This window comes from Chiloscyllium plagiosum, chromosome 28 (assembly GCF_004010195.1).
Source record: "Chiloscyllium plagiosum isolate BGI_BamShark_2017 chromosome 28, ASM401019v2, whole genome shotgun sequence".
NCBI lineage: Eukaryota > Metazoa > Chordata > Chondrichthyes > Orectolobiformes > Hemiscylliidae > Chiloscyllium > Chiloscyllium plagiosum.
In genome coordinates, this window is record NC_057737.1 from 11,928,586 (window position 1) to 11,947,939 (window position 19,354).

Here is a 19,354-nt window from a genome sequence, read left to right on the forward strand (position 1 = left end):
TGGGACAAGGAGGGGATGGCGTGGGAATGAGAAGGTGGAGGTGAGAAGGGAATGAGGCGTGAGAAAGGAGAGAGGAGGGCAGGGACAAGATATTGCGGCGAGGAGGAGGAGGAGAATGGGAAGAGAGCAGGGACTTCCCCCTTCCCCACTTGAGCACTGCTGCCTTGCAGGCACGGACTTGTCACCGAAGCCAGCTGGAGCGGCGCAGGCTGGTGGGGCTGGGGGCGGGTCCGGGGCCGGTGACGTCACGCGGAGTAGCCATGTGCTCGGCGTTCACGTGGCCGAGGTTCCGGCTGCGGCTCGCGCTGTACACGCAGGGCTGGTGTAACAAATCTACAGTTTGTAACATGTATCGAGGGCGGGATCTCTTGTTGCTTTGCTCTCACCTTGGAGATGCACATCAAATCAATGTACCGATTAATTCCTTGTCAACGAATGCAAATTATTAAAAAAAGTTCCCTTTACCGAAGAAGTTTCCGCAGACAAGAAGACTTCCCTCCCAACAATAAAAGACTTTTAAAAAAACCGTGGGCACTAATTTCAACTGTATTATTTAAGAGCACGTTCGAGAAGAAAGCGTTGACTAACGATAAATACTAGCAGCACAGCACAAGGGTTGGCACTCCGGGAACAAAATGGCCGTCTGCTGTGCTCCTCTTCTCAGGAAGCAAAGGCGGGTTCGAGCGGGAGAAGCAACAGACTCTGAGGGAAATTTGGCGTTGAATGTGGGACAAAAAAAAAAGGCAAGCCGTTCACGGCAAACACCGCCCAGTAAATCGTCCGAATTTAAATCTTCTCTTGCATTGCGCTATTCTAATAACGCAGCCAAAAAGAGCTTTGTGAAAAGTGACTAGGTGGCAATAAAAGAACAGTTGCAAACTAAAATCGCAAGTATCATTTCCGAGATCGTAATTAACCCAAAACTACCGGTTTGATGGGGATGGGGGGGCTGTGCAAATGCTTAGCAGTGAAGTTGTCCCTCCATTTTTAACTGGAATTTTAAAACTGTAGTTGGGAGCCAGTTTCTTTCGTAAATATTTATTAATATATTTGTTAAGGGTTAATCAGGACAATCTGATTAACCCTTAACATCCCGAAGTACCGAGCAAAAGTATTCCTTATTTTCTTTTTCACTCCAATGAAATTTAATGTTATTACTCGCGCACGTGTTGCCCAAACCCGGCATAAAAAAATTATAATTCCATAATAGAGCTCACATAAAATGCACTAAATTTTTGGACATGGTAATCTGACTAACAATTTTTCGATTTTCTATTGCGACCTTGGCAGCGTTTATAAGACTGGAAATGGTTCCACTCTCTGAGAATAGATTTGCAAATCTATTTCAATGATGCTGGTTAGAGTACTCCACGCTGGTAAATGAAAATAGACAGCGCTTTGCTATTTGTGCATAAAATTAAGCAATTAACCGCAAATTTTAAAAAAACCCTTTCAACAGAATATATAAACTGGTGATTTTATCGTGCAACACCTCCATGGGGAGTACGCTGGGCCGCTGTTACATCAGTTCACTGCAATTTAATTGTGGAATTTGGCAACTCTTGGAGTAATTAACCATCAAGTACAACCCATTTCAAGTACATTTTGCATTTGTACATTGACATGGTCAATTGAGCTAGGTTTCACTTTACTGGAAATAACGCATTTGTTTTTCTTTGCAGCTGGTTGTCATCACTGCTTTCAGAACCACTGCCAATTGCATTTCCTTATCCTGTGCAGGTGTTCAAAGTTTCCAATATCGAAAAATTGCAATCCATACACGGACTGCATTATTGGTTATCTTTGCGATGTATAATGATTCCAAATAGAAAGTACAACTTTAATTATAAATATTTGACTGTATACCTATTGGGAAATGGTTTGCCTGAAAGGTATCAAGTGGTGCAAGAAAACCAAGGATGTGCATTAATATCGTTTCTCTATTACAAATTGAATCACTCTTCCTATCTCCTCGAAAATAAAGCACCAGAAACTCATTTGTCACCAAGATCTAGAAATAAGTGGCACAGTCTGAGATTTAAAGCCAGTTCAGGAGAGATGTTGAAAGCACATCTATAACAGAAAGGGTGTTAGAGGTCTGGAAATATCTTCCATAAACAGCAGTGGATGCTGGATCAATTGTTAGTTTTAAAACTAAGCTAGATTTCCTTTTGCCAAGTAAAGATATTAAGGTATATGGAGTTAGGCCACAGATCAAAAATGATCTCATTGAATGTTGGAATTAGTCCGAAAGGCTGAATAGCCTACTCCTGTTTCTATGATCATCCAAGCTGTTTCTGTAGTGTCTGTCAATTCCACTAGCCCAATTTCCAATAAAAAGGACAAATGTCCAATAAAATTTAACCAATCCTAAGCCTAGCCTGAAACTTACTCAACTCTAATTTTTTTCCCCCACTGATCTCCCTTGACGTCTTCTGGAAAATCATTTTGTCCATGAGACTAACCTACTGCTCCCTTAACCCTATTTTCACTAAACTACAAATCACACAACTTCCATTCCTATTACTCACATTAGCTGATATTGTTAATAGTCACTTCTTCAGGTGCTGCTCCTGATTAGATTAGATTCCCTACCGTGTGGAAACAGGCCTTCGGCCCATAGGTTCACATCGACCCTCCGAAGAGTAACCCACCCAGACCCATTCCCCTACATTTATCCCTGCCTAATGCACCTATCACTATGGGCAATTTAGCATAGCCAATCCACCTAACCTGGACATCTTTGGAGTGTGGGAGGAAACCGGAACACCCGGAGGAAATCCACACAGACACAGGGAGAATGTGCAAACTCCACACAGACAGTCACCCAAGGCTGAAAATCGAACCTGGGTCCCGGGCATTGTGAGGCAGCAGTCCTCTCTCTTTCAAGTCTGCATTAAATCACCGAACTCTGAAAAGAAAGCAACCCTTGGCCACCTTGCTCTTGTTCCATCTGAAACCTCATTTCTCTCTCCTGAGTCCTGGAAGATGTCACTTTCCAAATACATGCCTTTATTTCCCAGAACCCCACGTTCCAAACAAGCAGCCACAGTACTGAAATGGCTCTTAATAACATCCCATGCAACCATGACAGAGATAAATTTGTCTGCAACGTCTCACATGGTTGACCACAATATCCTCCTCCAGCCTCTCTCCACTGTTGATCAGTTTCTTTGAATCGCTTTCATCTGTTTCCATTCTTATCAAATTGTAGTCAGTATCACTTGGAATTATTTTTCTTCCTGCTGTCACAATGTAACCTCTGGTATCCCCAAGTATCCTTAGCCCTCTCCTGTTTCTCATTTACATACTGCCACACTAACATCATCTGAAAACACATTAGCATTCATGTGCAGAGTGACAACACACAGCTCTACCTTCCCGCCACCTCTCAAAAATGCTACATTTTGCTAAATTATCAAATTATTTAATCAGACTTCCTGTACTGAATGAGCACAAATTTTCTCCATTTAGTACTGGGAGAACTGAAGCCTTTGTTTTTGCTCCCCATGACAAACTCCAAACTTAGCTATCAACTTCATCTCTCTAACATTAAAACTTATTTATTTACAAATGTCTTATCAACCTTAGGACCATACTGAACCCTGAGATGAGCTTCTATCCACATACTATCACCAAGACTAACTAGTTCCACTTCTGCAGCATTGTCCAACTTTTTTTCCAAACTCAGCTCAAATGCTGCTAAAACCCTGTTTCATGCCTTTGTTACCAGTAGACTGATCTATTCTGTTGCAACAATGGATGGTCACCCACATTTTACTCTCTGTAAATCTAATGTCAGCCAAGACGTTGATGCCTGTATTCAAACTCACGACAAGTCCCACTCACCAACCAGCTGTGCTTGCTGCTAAGAAATTATTTAAAAATTTTCATCCTAATTTTTGAATTCTACAATGGCCTCTACCCTCCCCGTTTTTAATCTCCTTCAGTCCCATAACCCTCTTCTCTTGAGATACCTATGTTCCTCAAATTAGGCATTTCTAGGATCCCCAACATTAATTGCTCCACCAGTAGGGACTGCTGTCATCTACCAAGTGCCAATAAAGATAAATAAAGTTAGAGAGATGAAGTTGGTAGGCAAGAACACTTTTGGCTGAGCACAGTCAATACTTCTAAGGTGGTCCTGACAGGTGCAGAATTATAGTATCATAGAGATGTACATCATGGAAACAGATCCTTCAGTCCAACTTAATGATGCCAACTAAAAAGCCCAACCTATTCTAGTCCCACTTGCCAACAACCAGTCCATTTCCCTCCAAACCCTTTCTATTCATATATTCAGATGCCTTTTAAATATTGCAATTCTACTAGCCTTCACCACTTCCTCTGGCAGCTCATTCCATACATGTACCACCCTCTGTGTGAAAAAGTTGCCCCTTAGATCTCTTTTATATCTTTCTCCTCTCACCCTAAACCTATGCCTTCTAGTTCTGGATTTCCCCACCCCAGGGGAAGATACTTTGTCTATTTATCCTATCCATGCCACTCATGGTTTTATAAATGTCTATAAGGTCACCCCTCAGCCTCTGACACTCCAGGGAAAACAGCCCCAGCCTATTCAACCTCTCCCTTTAGCTCAAATCCTCTAACCCTGGCAACATCCTTGCAAATCTTTTCTGGACCCTTTCAAGTTTCACAACATCCTTCCAATAGGAAGGAGACCAGAATTGCACGCAAAATTCCAAAAGTGGCTTCTCCAATGTCCTGTACAGCCGCAACATGACTCCCAACTCCTGTACTCAATGTCTGACCAATAAAGGAAACGCCTTCTCCACCATCCTTTCTACCTGCAACTCTACTTTCAAGGAGCTATGAACCTGTCTCTTTGTTCAGCAACACTCTCTAGGTAAGCCATTAAATGTATAAGTCCTGCTCTGATTCATTAAATCATTATAAAAGGTATCTTAATCATGAAATACCGTTTTCCAATCGTTTCTTGATTTGACTGTGGGCATTCACTGTGATAATACATTGCAAAATAAACAGTAGCAGTTTTTTATCATTGTATTAGGAAATAGGAGAGGGCTAAGGATACTTGCTTGGGGATACCAGAAATTCTGGATTAGTGGTGCTGGAAGAGCACAGCAGTTCAGGCAGCATCCGAGGAGCAGTAAACAATGGGTGAGTGGGGGAGGGGATGAAGGTGATAGGTCAGGGAGGAGAGGGTGGGTAGGTGGAAAAGGAGATAGGCAGGTAGGACAACTCCTGACAAGTCATGGGGACAGTGCTGAGCTGGAAGTTTGGAACTAGGGTGAGGTGGGGGAAGGGGAAATGAGGGAGCTGTTGAAGTCCACATTGATGCCCTGGGGTTGAAGTGTTCCGAGGCGGAAGATGAGGCGTTCTTCCTCCAGGTGTCTGGTGGTGAGGGAGCGGCGGTGAAGGAGGCCCAGGACCTCCGTGTCCTTGGCAGAGTAGGAAGGGGAGTTGAAATGTTGGGCCACAGGGCAGTGTGGTTGATTGGTGCGGGTGTCCCAGAGATGTTCCCTAAAGCGCTCTGCTAGGAGGCGTTCAGTCTCCCCAATTTAGAAGAGACCGCATTGGGAGCAACGGATACAATAAATGATATTAGTGGATGTGCAGGTAAAACGTTGATGGATGTGGAAGGCTCCTTTAGGGCCTTGGATGGAGGTGAGGGAGGAGGTGTGGGCGCAGGTTTTACAATTCCTGCGGTGGCAGGGGAAGGTGCCAGGATGGGAGGGTGGGTTGTAGGGGCGCGTGGACTTGACCAGGTAGTCACGGAGGGAACGATCTTTGCGGAAGGCGGAAAGGGGTGGGGAGGGAGGTGGTGGAAATGTTGGCGGATTAGATTACTTTTTAGATTAGATTCCATTACAGTGTGGAAACAGGTCCTTCAGCCCAACAAGTCCACACCGACCCGCCGAAGTGCAACGCACCCATTCCCCTACATTTACCCCTTACCTAACACTACGGGCAATTTAGCATGGCCAATTCACCTGACCTGCACATCTTTGGACTGTGGGAGGAAACCGGAGCACCCGGAGGAAACCCACGCAGACACCGGGAGAACGTGCAAACTCCACACAGTCAGTTGCCTGAGGCGGGAATTGAACCCGGGTCTCTGGCACTGTGAGGCAGCAGTGCTAACCACTGTGCCACCGTGCCGCTCACAATGATTTGGTTTATGCAAAGGTTGGTAGGGTGGAAGGTGAGCACCAGGGGCGTTCTGTCCTTGTTACGGTTGGAGGGGTGGGGTCTGAGGGCAGAGGTGCAGGATGTGGATGAGATGCGTTGGAGGGCATCTTTAACCACGTGGGAAGGGAAACTGCGATGTCTAAAGAAGGAGGCCATCTGGTGTGTTCTGTGGTGGAACTGGTCCTCCTGGGAGCAGATATGGCGGAGGTGGAGGAATTGGGAATACAGGATGGCATTTTTGCAAGAGGTAGGGTGGGAAGATGCGTAATCAAGGTAGCTGTGGGAGTCAGTGGGTTTGTAAAAAATGTCAGTGTCAAGTCGGTCGTCATTAATGGAGATGGAGAGGTCCAGGAAGGGAAGGGAGGTGTCAGAGATGGTCCAGGTAAATTTAAGGTCAGGGTGGAATGTGTTGGTGAAGTTGATGAATTGCTCAACCTCGTCGTGGGAGCACGAGGTGGCGCCAATGCAGTCATCAATGTAGCGGAGGAAGAGGTGGGGAGTGGTGCCAGTGTAATTACGGAAGATTGACTGTTCTACGTACCAGAGATGTGACAGCAGGAGGAAAAGTAACCCAATAAGTCTTCTGACACCAAACAAAATTTTCACAAATATTTAGCAAATAAAATGTTGACATATCACATTAAGGATTAGCCCAGTCCTATTACATATTTATTTTAACGTGTGGCTTTACTTCAGAAATGGGCAAAGGGACACGTTCTTATAAGTATGTAGGCGATGAACAGGTTTTTATTTTGTAAAGTAAAAACAAAAGATATATTTCCAGTGTTAGTGGATTTTGTGCACGTGTTTGCACTTAAGAAACATGGGAGAATATTTGGCACTCAATGTTTTTGCTTCAGTAAATTAAATCTTACAGTGCCAACTTTTATATAATTCATTTAGCAGCAGGTTTTCCTTGGAGTTGATGAGACAGTGCATACAGCATTTCATAAGTGTCTGTTGTCCTTAACACGGAAATCAGAGATGAGAGAATTAAAGGAAGAGTATACTATATGCAAGGCTTTTAATATTTTTCTATTAAATGATTTAGATTTGAAACAATAGAAACATCTGTGGTATTCTGTCTAGCCAAGAATTCTGTCTCCTTTGTCTTGCTCGAGTTAAAGTGAAAATCTTTATGTTTGACTTCAAGCTTTTAAATTGCGAGCATTTGTACCATTGGAAGAATTCCTCTCCATCAAACTGCTTGACACAATTAAAGCACATTCAGAGCTGAAAGCACTGTGAAACAAAAGCCAGTCCCTAAGGCTACACCACCAACAACCAACAATCAATAAGGTACTTTCACTGAGCTTTGGAACTTGCTTCTGCAGCCAGATGCCCATCCCCCATGCTGCCTACTTTCAAAGTTGGCCCTAAATCCTGCAGGATATAATGGACTACTGATCCTAATGAATGCCGATGTACTTCAGCATATTAAGTAGGCATGCTGCAGGACTGTATACTGTAAATAAAATGTTGATTTCCTGAATCACATCTATACTATAATGTACCAGAGTTATTTTGTTATTTCATGTATTATATCAAAGACAAAATTACATATTGTCCATGATTACTTGCAGGCAGCAATGCTGAGGTTGTGCTCTGAATGTGCAGTTCCAGCATTGAGGTAAGACTTTTGTAACATATTGGTCTTTTACTGATTGTAAACTAAGCTATTTCAAGATCACTGATAATCTGAACTAGAGTCCAGGGTTTGAAAAATTATTCATTGGCTTTGATCATTGTTACAAAGTGTACAAGCCAAAAAAGAGGCCAAAGTTGAATCCTGATCTAAATGACCTCAGTCAGGATGATAATAAAAGGAGTGACAACTTCAATGTCATTGTACTAAGGAGGAGCAACCTTAGAATTCTGCATATTATCCAGTGAAACTTACATCCATGAACCTTCACTTGTCAGAGCATAAGGCAGCAATGGCCTCGATAATGGAAATGTCTGCCAGCAGTCTTTGTTGAGTATCGTACATGAAGAATAGAGAGTTGGTTAGCTCACTTGGCTGGATGGTTGATATGCAATGCAGAATGGCATCAACAACATGGGTTCAATTCCTATATCAGCACTGAGGTCACCATGAAAGTCCTGCCTTCTCAACTTCACCCCTTGGCTGAGGTGGTGACCCACAGATTAAATTCACCACTAGTTGTCTCTTTCTCTCTAATGAGAAAGCAACCCTATGGTCCCCTGAGACTTTTGCAACTACTGCTACTACTGTATGAAGATTGGCCACCTGAATGTGATACTAGAGGTCTGCTGGTGACCAGCGAATTAAATTCTGCAAGCAGTCAGCACATTCAGGCGAGGATGCAATATCATTGGATCCGAGTGATCTTAATTGGTGCTAGGCCCTAACACTGCGGTTTTAACCTGTGGAAACATGTACCATCGCGCAGATGAGGAGATGGGAAATTTTCGGAAGTGTGGTCTCAATCATGGTGTTTGTGGTGAACATGAAAAACAAATTTATTTCGATCTGTTAATGATGTTGAATTTTTATTTCAATTTTGTTCTTATAAGAAAAAGTGGTGAACTATAATTTTAAAATCCTACATCCTGCTTGCCAGAAATTACTCATTTATCGAGCAGAGCCACAAAAATATTTGTGTAATTCAAAATGAAAATGAGCATGTTATTTTAGATAGGGTGATGATGTTTTTTGCAGATTGATTCCATGAGGCAGACTGAGTGTAAAACTACTTGAAAATTAATTTATTCTGATAGGTTTCTAGTCACTGATGCAGTCAACTGTAAAAAAAAAGTGACATCCTACCAAGTAGACAAGAGGTAATTTCCCAATTATGTAAATGACTCAGCAAGTCGGCACAGCAACCATATCAACCGTGTTGCAGATTTGATTCCTAGTCAGTCGGTGCTGAATTTGTTAATTTCAGCCAGAACACAGTTGGCCTCTGTGTTCTTGTTTGGACTGGCCAGGAGTTGTGTGCTCCGAATTGCTGTCCAGCAACTCTTAACCAAAAGTGGCACGTTGGACAAGAGCTAAACTGGGTTCAGGCACAGTTGTTCACAGTCAAAGCTTGTGCATAAACACTAGCCACTTTCGACAAAGCAATCTGTATTAAGTCCTCACAAAAGTGCTGTTGGCATTGTTCTACCAAGTACTGACTCAGTATGCTAGTGGGCAGGTCTGCAATTTGTACAACTGAATTTAGAGCTGTTTATAGCCATTCTTCTACCTAAATGCCAGCAGTTTTACATTATTAAAATAACTGAAATTCAAGAACTGTTTTTTACACAGAAATACACTTCAAGACAGTTTCATAGAGTTGTGAGAAAAATACATCAAACAATTCAAAGTAAGAGATATACATGAAGTGAGTTCCAGAAAGCTAGACCGAGGTAACAGTTACCAACAGTGGGGTAAAAGAAAATGTGAACTTTATCACAGGCTGGAGTTAGAAGATTAGAGGAAAGTAAGTTATGGGTCAAGGTGAAGCCATGGAGACACAAAAATTGTTTAAGCAAATAGTATGTGGAAATAAATTTAGATTAATTACATGGTCCAGGATTAAACAGAATCTATCAAATACAAGATAATAAAGCTTCCTCATTGTGCAGTTATGGAGAGAGAGTGATCCAAACCTTTTTCCAAATTACTTTCTACCAACACTTCTATCTAGGTATGAATTAGACAATAGCCAAGAGCACATTAAAGGCAGATAAATGACCTGTTTCTGTGGTGTAAATACTATGTAAGATGATAAAATGCTCAATAGGCCAAATTTTTATCAAGTTCACCTTTAACTTAACTTTTACACAATTTACAAATGCCGTCAGAAACCTCCAAGCTTATGTAACGGCCTTGAACATGATCTGGAATGCATCTTAACCGTTTTTAATTTTTAAGAATGTTTATTGCACTGCCAATAATAAGGATTCTTGCTTTTAGTGTGTGACGCCACACTATGTTCTGAGAAAAAAGACGGAAAGGGGTCAGTGTTTAGAATTGGTCTTTCTGAGAAGAATATATTTTCTAGAATTACTGCATTTCTCTCTATCTGGTGCAACCTTGCATCAGTGAGTAGCACTCTAATCTCAAAGTCAGAAGGTTGTGCATTCAAAGATTTAACCTCAGATTCCTGATTGACACTACTAGGCACAGTTCTGAGGAAGTGCTTCATTGTCAAAAGTGCTTTTGTTTTGGTCTAGACATTAAAACAAGGTAAGGTAAAACACCCTCAAGCGAAGGCAGATGCAAAAGAGCCTTTGGCTCTATTTCTGGTGCCCTGACCACAAGTAATCCATCATCTAACATTACCAAGCAATTTATCAGGTCGTGTATCTCTCTGCTGTACAAAGAACTGTATTAAGCAGAAATTGTCTATTGTGTTTTCTCACGTTACAACGGTGACTATACTTTTAAAAACACTTAATTAGTTGTAAAGTGCTATAGGACACATGTTATGAAAGGCATTTTCCTTTTATGTAAAGGTCTTATCTTTTAGCGTGCACCCACTGTCTTACCAACTGCAACTTTTCAAACAAACAATGTCAAGTGACAGACATCAGAGAAAAAAAACCTTGTTACTTCCTGATGGATTTTCTGATCATGATAACTGGCTCCTCCCCAAATGCAAATACTGAGATTGTGGAAGTAACATCAAATTTACCAAAATTTCCTATACCAGTTAGGCTGAAGATGTGACCATTTGAGTCATTTCTCCAGAGTCTGCCTGTGTAGTAACTACAGAGGGTCCAGCCAGCCAAAGAAACACCCTCTTTATCAGCCAAGTGGCACAATGCCCCCATCACTATCAACATATCAGGATCACAACAAACATAGTTTTACATAAGTAATGCTATACATCAGAAACTAGATTTTCAAAAAAAGATGCTGAAGAATACTTTTATCGTAATAAGCCAAGATTTGAACACTGCAGCTGTAGGATATTATTCTTATATTGAGGGTCTGCGAGGTTTCTTTTCCTCATTAACTCAAATGCTACAGCTTACAATCTCTGCTCGGAGAGGTACAAGCAGTTACTGAGTCCCAGTTTTCCCCATTCATTTTCTGCATAAACCACCCTGATCTCCATACATGAAATTAATATAGTGGCTAGGACGATAACATTGACTTCGATATAAAGGCAGCCACGTGCATTAAAAAAAAGAAATGGACTATCACAGTAAATATGATTTTGATGATACTTACTGAGATAATTAAAATATACACAGAAATAATGTTCATTTCTCAGTTAGCCACCCAAGTCTCTCAAAATTAGATTTATCTCCTCTGGTACTGCACTGCTTATCACTTGTATTGAATTCTTTTCTGCACTATTTGATTAAAATAATTCACAAAAGGGGTCTTATGTCAAGGAGTTAAGCGTTGGACTACCAATAGTTCTCATGTCCAGATTACAAAATTACAACATGAATTGCACAACATGTAACACTGGATCTCGAGTTGGGAACAAAAATTATGAACATCTACTTTCTTTTAAACTATTAATGTCCTTTTCAAATATAGACAATGCCCTGTCATTACTAGAACAAAAACATCAAATCAATATGAACAATAAAATACAAAGAACTGGTTATTTTCATTTCATAGAATCCCTACAGTGTGGAAACATGCCATTCAGCCCAACAAGTCCACACCAATCTCTGAAAATCATCCGACCCAGACTCACCCAACTACCTTTAACCTGCATTTTCCATGGCTAATCCACCTAATTTACTCATCCCAAGACACCATGGCCAATCCACCTAACCTGCACATCTTTAGACTGTGGAAGGAAACTGGAGGGAACCCTCGCAGACACGGGGAGAACGTGCAAACTCCAAACAGTTGCCCGAGGCTGACTGACTGCCGCTGTGAGGCAACAGTGCTAACCACTGAGCCACCATGCTGCCTGTTGGAGAAAGTAAATCTACTCTTCTTTCTTCATAGTTGCTAAATTAAAATAATTTATTAATTCAATTGCTGCAGAAGTTCAAAGGAGAGGCTGGATAGGCTGGGACCTTTTTCACTGGAGAATAGGCAGTTGAGAGGTTACCTTATAGAGGTTTATAAAATCATTAGGGGCGAATGGCGAAAAACGACAAGAAATGACTTTGCTGCATGCATACAAAAACCTACTTTTAACAGCACAGCTGACATGTGGGCTACAAGGAAACGGTGCCAAGCCTCAATAATATGACAGACAGCAAAAATCCTATAGTCAGCAATAATAGTTAGAAGGATGCCAGTTGCTTATACAATAGCTATGCTGCCTTAGACTTGAAATCTGATAAGCTCTGGATAAGAGACAAAGTTCTGGTACATGTTCAGCACTTACAGTGGGGTCATAGTTATGCTCATTTGTCTTGTAAACAAACATGCACATTTGATCCCTTCCAAACCTAAAGATGGCAGAATTTTGTTTAAAGAAAGCAATTTAATGTTGACTAATCCAAGTTTCTAGTCCTCCAAAACAATCCACAGTGGTATGAAACAATATTTAACCAGCTAACTTGTTTCGTTTGATGCTATCCACATATTGTGTCATCTAACTTTATTCATCTGGTTCAAGTTTTCGATGGGGAGAGACTAATTCAATTCAAAACTCACTTTGTCTGGCAACATATACTATTGTCCTATCCAAGCTGATTAGTACATAAAAAGAAATAAATCTGTGATTTATTAACATCTGGTTCACACTGAGGCTAAAACATTCCTGACAAGGCTTTGATTATTACACTATCCTCAGTGGGATCACAACTTTGACTCTCAGAACCACGTGGCAATTGTTACACACCTGCAGGCATTTGCAATTCTTCATGAAACTGGCAAGCATTTCACTGACAACATGTTCGAAAGCTGATGTTTGCAGATCAGATGTTGGACAATAATTTTCTTAAAGTACATTATGGAATATACGAGAAATAAAAGTAATTGCATGAAAAGAAGGATTTGTACTTATTCCACACCTTTTGATGTTTCCAAGTAACTAATTTGAACAGAGCAAGATTCTGCAGCTGCAAATTAAATAAATGAGTGGATAATCAGATTTTGGCACATTGGTTGATAAAAGGCCATGATACAGGGAGTACATTCCTGCCAGTAGCGTAATGGGATGTTTTACAGTTAGGCAGCCACAGGAATGCTACTTCAACCTACTTGAAAAACCTCCCAACAATGCAGCACCCCTTTACTGACACGTCAGGTTAGATTACATGCTCAATTCCTGGACTGGCGCTTGAAAACACATTCTAACTGAAGATAAAATTCATATGCAGTGCTACTATTGGAAAGGAAATGATTCCTTTTTAAAGAGGCTTATACCATTGGTGAAAATAGCATACATGGCAATTCCATTCTAAGACATTACAGTACTTGGAAATGTTTCACAATTTGCTTTCACCCCTTAGCACTCGAATCTAAATCAACGTGAAACTGGCCATCATCAGAATTTTAAAAATAAATGTCTTGAGACAAAAGAAGTCTTCTCTGATGAAAGCACAATCACTTTCAAGATCCGGTAGGCACAGCGAATACACTGGATATTTCCTGCATTACAACAGTGATTACACTTCAAAAAATATTTAATTAGCCGTACAGCGCACTGGGACATTGAGGTGGTGAAAGTAATTTTCTAAATATGGGTTCTTCTTTTCTTTCATTTAACTGGAGGCAATGGACTTTTCAGTCTCAAGCAATACATTGTAGGATATCTGCATAAACCAATGGAATAAAGTTGGTTAATGCAGCATTTCAATACTTGAGGTCGCAATACTTCTAGACTCTTTAGAATACACTACAGTTGGACTTTTGTTTTTTAAAAAAGAGCCCATCGAGTAAGTGATTTAGGGCTCCCTTACCAGTTACTTCTGGTCAATAAACAATCATCTGGTGGATATTTCTCTTTGTCTTAGTAGTACTTAAACGGGGAGAGACTACAAAATGCTACAGTATGGAGAAATCTGGGTGTCCTTATAGATGAATCACGAAAGGTTAGCCTATAGGTAGAGCAATTAGGAAGGGAAATAGACAATTGGCCTTTATTGCAAGGGTGCTGAAAAAAGCTATGGAGATTCAGATGAGACCATGCAGGGCATGTTGAGGCTACTATTTATAGTTTGCTCTCTTTTTCTTTAAGTAATGATATACGTGAATTAAAGGCAATTCAGAAAAGCTTCACTAGGTTGATTCCTTGGATGAAAGAGTTTTCTTACGTGGAAAGGCTGAGAAAGCTGGTCAGAAATTGGTTGACGTTTAGAAAAATGGGAGATGATCTTATAGAGGAAAATATGTTTTCTGATGTGGCTTAATAGATGCTGAGATGATGTTCCCCTCCGAGGAGAATTTGGAACTGGGGGGCACAGTTTCAAAAATATAGGGTCTCCCATTTAAGATGAAGAAAAGGAATCTCTTCACTTCAAGGCTATTAATATTTGGAATTCTCTTACACGCAGAGCAGAGGAGGTTGGGCCATTGAATAACACTCAAAGCTGAGCAAGGTTTGTGTAAAGATTTGTAGTTCGGGTGCCAGTAGCAGTTGTCGTGGGTATGTTCGCTGACTTGGGAAGTTGGTTTGCAGACGTTTATCTGGTTTCAGAACCAAATAAATTCCAACCGACACAGTACAGCACACTTCACAGGAGGCTCCACAGCACTGATGATGTCACCTAGAAAGGGGACGAAATGTCTGCAAATCAACCCCCTGGCTTGGCGAACATACCCACAACAACTGCAACTCAAAGATGAGTTAGATAGATTTGTGAACGACAAGAGTATCAATGGTTTTAGAGGCAGGCAAGAAAGTGAAATCTAGGTCACAATCAAATCAAGCATAACCTTATTTAATGGCAGAATTAAGGGGCCAAATTACCTATTTGTACTCCTATTCTGTTCTAACATTCCAATTTTGAAAATATGCTTGAAAGCACATCATCCACCCTGGAATTGCTTTTATTATGTTTGTGGACTTTGTCAAAATATGGCGAATTCTAGTGTTTGCATTTTGGCTGAATAAAACCAACTTGAGACTCACCAAGAAATCATTGCGGATAGAAATGACAAGAAACCTCCACTCTCCCTAACTAATCTGGTGACACTTAGCATTTTATCAATACTTACTATTCAGACTTTGTAAGGCAAACAAGTGCATTTGAGGAAATTGAGTACAAACCTGGAGTTTGGTGAATAGGGAGTTCAAGTGAAGGGAGGAAGGAAGCATATGTTTCCTTTTCTCTTTGCTTTAACTACCCTTCTCATGCTGTAGGAATAGATTCTAGCTCTATTACAGGGAAAAGATCTCAGTGTTTCATGAGTACCTGACAAGTGGTTAACCTTTGTTGAACTCTTAATCTAACATAGTATACAAATTGATTGTAAAGTTCATAAAATATATAACAAGCAAAATAAATAAGTTAATAATACAACTAAATAAATTAAAACTCATTAAGATTGGCATAAAAAGTGTGTCAAGGCTGCAGCATGTGAGATACCATAGTGGGTACCATTGTGATCCAGGGCAAACACATGTGCAGTTAGTGTTTGAAATTCAAACAGCTTCAGCTAAGAGCTGATGAGCTGGAAGGTGAACTACAGACACTGTGGTGTATCAGCAAGGGGGGAAGATTTACCTGGATTCTTTGCATCGGGGGGCAGTCACACCAGGGAATTCATTTGGTCAGTGCTAAGGGATAGGAGGGTGTGACTGCAGGAAGGCAGGTAAACAGTTCCAGAGGGTAAAAGTATGAGCCTCTGAAATTGTCCAATAGATTTTCAGCTTTTTTTGACATGTTTAGTGGAGATTAGTGCCTGCAAGATGGCTGAGCAGAGTGACCATGGCACCCATGGTACAAAAAGTCATTCAAATGAGCTGAGTAACCAGGACTGTAATAGTTGTAGGGAATGGTACAGTGAGAGAGAGAGACCAGACACTTGTGTTGTTTGCAGACGTAAGGGACATCTGCTCGGAACTGGAGAGGGACTTTCAGCAGGAAGGTGAGAATCTAGTTGCCATGGTTCATGGATAAATATAACAAGGAAAGAGGTTCTGCACAGAAAGTATGAGCTAGGCCCTAACTTAAAGTACTAGTACCCCAACAAACAAAGTCAGGATTATTATCTGAACTATGTGCAAATTGGCATAAGGCACATAAAATTAGAGAGATGAATATAGGGCTGAAAGACTGATGTGACAGAAGTAGATTCCATTCATACAGCACTGAGGAAAATGGGAGCTATACTATTGGGACAGTCTATATGTGAACAATGTTGGGACCAGCATCTTTGTGAACTACATAGCTAGGGAAATAGAGAGAATTTTGAAATAAATAGTGGGAGCAAGTGATCAATCTTGGGAAGTTGTGGTAGACCAAATCAGGAGAGAAAACATCAAGAGAGGAAAATAGTAATTTGGGGAATGAAGGTCAGAGAATGGCTGGAATGGTTAGAGAGAAATAAAAACTAGGAACACACTAAGAATACACTAAGAATAATCAAGACTGGAAGTTACAAAATTAACAAAAAGACAACTAAAGACTTTGTATCTGAGTGTGTGTTGTAGATAACTAAGCAAACTAATTCAAACAAATAAATATGACCAGAGTCATTAAAGAGACAGGTCTTCAGGATGAAAAGAACTGGGTCCTAAATATTGACAGGAATCTAACATTTAAGACAATTGGAAGTCAAGTGAAGGGAGAGGCATTTCACATTTAATAAAGTATGGCATTGATGCAATAGTTAGAGATTACCTTGATTTAGGATACCTGAATATCTAATCAGTTTGGAGGAAGATGAGGAATGGTCTACAGGCTTTCTGACAGTAACCACAATGTAGGACAAAGTACAGAAAAAGAAATACTTGGTGCTATAGGAACAGCAATAATTGTGGGCAATATTAATTTTCCGTAGAAACCGGAAAAATCAGAATGATAATGTTAGCCAGGGTGGGAAGTTCATAAAAAGTTTTAGCACATTCTGGAACTGACCAGATAGCAGGTTATATTGAACTTGGTATTGTGTAATGAAGGATTTATTCAAGACCCCAGTAAGGGCATTGCTAGACTACAATATGATTGAATTTACATCCATTTCGAAAGGGAGAATATTACGTCTAATACTACTATTTTAAATTTAAATAATGGCAACTATGTGGGGATGAACGCTGATCTAGCTTAAGTGAACTAGCATATATGGTTAGGGGATTTATCAATAGCAATGTCATGTTAGTCATGCAAGAAGATATTTCAGAAAACATTTTCAATGCATATATTCCTACTGTAAGGAAAAATTCTAAACGAGGACCAATTGGACTAAGAAATAGCAAATATAACTCCTTTATTCAAGCTGTGCATTGAGAAAAATGCCAGGTAATCAGGAGTCAGCATGCTTTCATAGAAGGAGAAGTCACGTTTAACCAATTCATGTTTTTAGAAGAACTATGCAGTGTGGAAAAAGGTGAATCTGTGGAATTCTTTACTGCAGAAGGCTGGAGAGTCTGGGTCATTCAGTATATTCAAGGCTAAAATAAACAGATTTTTTAAATTATGAAGGGAATCAAAGGGAAATGTCAGAAAAGTGGAGTTGAAAATTATTAGTCAACATCTCATTGAATGCCAGATAGACTTGATGGACTGAATGGCCTACATCAGCTCCTATGTCATATGGTCATATGAGTGGCATGTCTTACAAGTGTTAGTTAGACAGGCTGGATATGTTTCAACTCGTAATTAAAAGAGGGAGGAGTGATTGCTTGAAGTGTATAAGATGCTAAATGTCTTGATCAGGTGGATTTGGAGATGAGTCCAGAACAGGAGGTCACCCCTTTAGCACAGGGATGAGGAGAGTATTTTCCCTTGGAGGGCCATGCAACTTTGGAAACTCTCTGCCTCAGAACGGAGTCATTAATTTATTTTTAAAAACAGGGATGGATAGATTCTTGATAGGCAGGGGAATGAAAGGTTACCAAGGTTGATGGAAATGTAGAATTCAAAACACAAACAGATGCCAGAGGAAGCTCAAAGGGTCAAATGGCCAACTTTTGCTCCTATTTTGTATGCTCAAACATAAGAAAAAGAAAGTTAGTAAATATTGGAAAGGCTTCTGCATTGTTTGAGTTGTCTGAGGACTTGGGGTTGGAATACGCAGGGAAGATAAATTGCTTCCTGTTAATGTCTCCAAAAAGAAAATATCAGAAGTACAAAACAGGAAATGTCAGGAGTCAACACAGGATCTGAAGGAATGTCATCACTCAGGCCTTCTGAGGGAGAACCTTGCTGGGCCATCCTAAATCTTAAAAGCACTGATTACTTTGCTACATTATTCCAGACATAGTGAATGCATTTATTTATTCATTTGATCTAGTTATCATTTTACGTTTAACCTAAAAAGTAATTGTTTTAAGTGACACTACATGTTAAAAACACTTTCAGAGAAGCACACACTTCAACGGCATGTTAAGAACTGGAAGAATTTTTTGGAGATTTTTTTTAAAACCCTGCATAGGTGGCACTGAATCGGCTCTTGGAAAACATCGTCATCACAGAGTATTCATCACAGACACAAGACTGAGCAGGAGAAATGAAGCATTACCACAAAGTCAGTTCTAGAAAACAAACCTCTCCAACATAGCCTCCATAAATGATAAATATATAACCTTGTAAAGCAACTCCTGCAAAATTAAAATCCACTGCCACAAACTTGACTGTGCCTCTTCCAAATCATCATGTAAAATAGCTGCTAAGAAATGAAACTTCTTAATGAAGAGAACTGGGTACACTAACGATTCAGCTTCATAATTAGCACAATGCTAGAGGTTCTTGTTATTATTCATACCTGAATATATCGCAAGGCACTCCGCAAAACACTTAGGTTTGAGGTTTTCTTGTCATCCAGATTAGGAATGTTCTTTTTCAGTGTTTCAAAGCATTCCTTTAAATGAGCTCGTCTGTGAACCAATAAAATTTGGGGAAAAAAACACTGTTAAACTTCAGGAATTCAGAAGAGGAATCCCTTCCCCTTCCGCCCAAACAAAAGGTTGGCATCAGCAAATACACACCTGTTCTTCTCCAGTTTATTGTGCACTTCTCGTGTTCCTGCCCTGAAATTTAAAAGAAAGTGGTAAAATTGTTTGCAATTAATCAACCAAAATGCACAGAATGAATTTGAAAAATGACTGGATGAATGCAAGGATGAAACAACAGT

General features: G+C 40.3%; 1 protein-coding gene across 3 annotated transcripts in view; it reads right to left on the reverse strand.

The window, feature by feature from the left end:
• mnta (MAX network transcriptional repressor a) overlaps positions 1-19,354 on the reverse strand; it is a 127,606-nt gene that overhangs the window by 67,418 nt on the left and 40,834 nt on the right. For all 3 annotated transcript variants that reach the window (XM_043718301.1, XM_043718300.1, XM_043718302.1), the window contains exons 3-4: positions 19,209-19,250; positions 18,986-19,097 (exon numbers count right to left, since the gene is read on the reverse strand). In XM_043718301.1, coding sequence (XP_043574236.1) covers positions 18,986-19,097; positions 19,209-19,250 — 154 coding nt within the window. The remainder of the gene's footprint in view (positions 1-18,985; positions 19,098-19,208; positions 19,251-19,354) is intronic.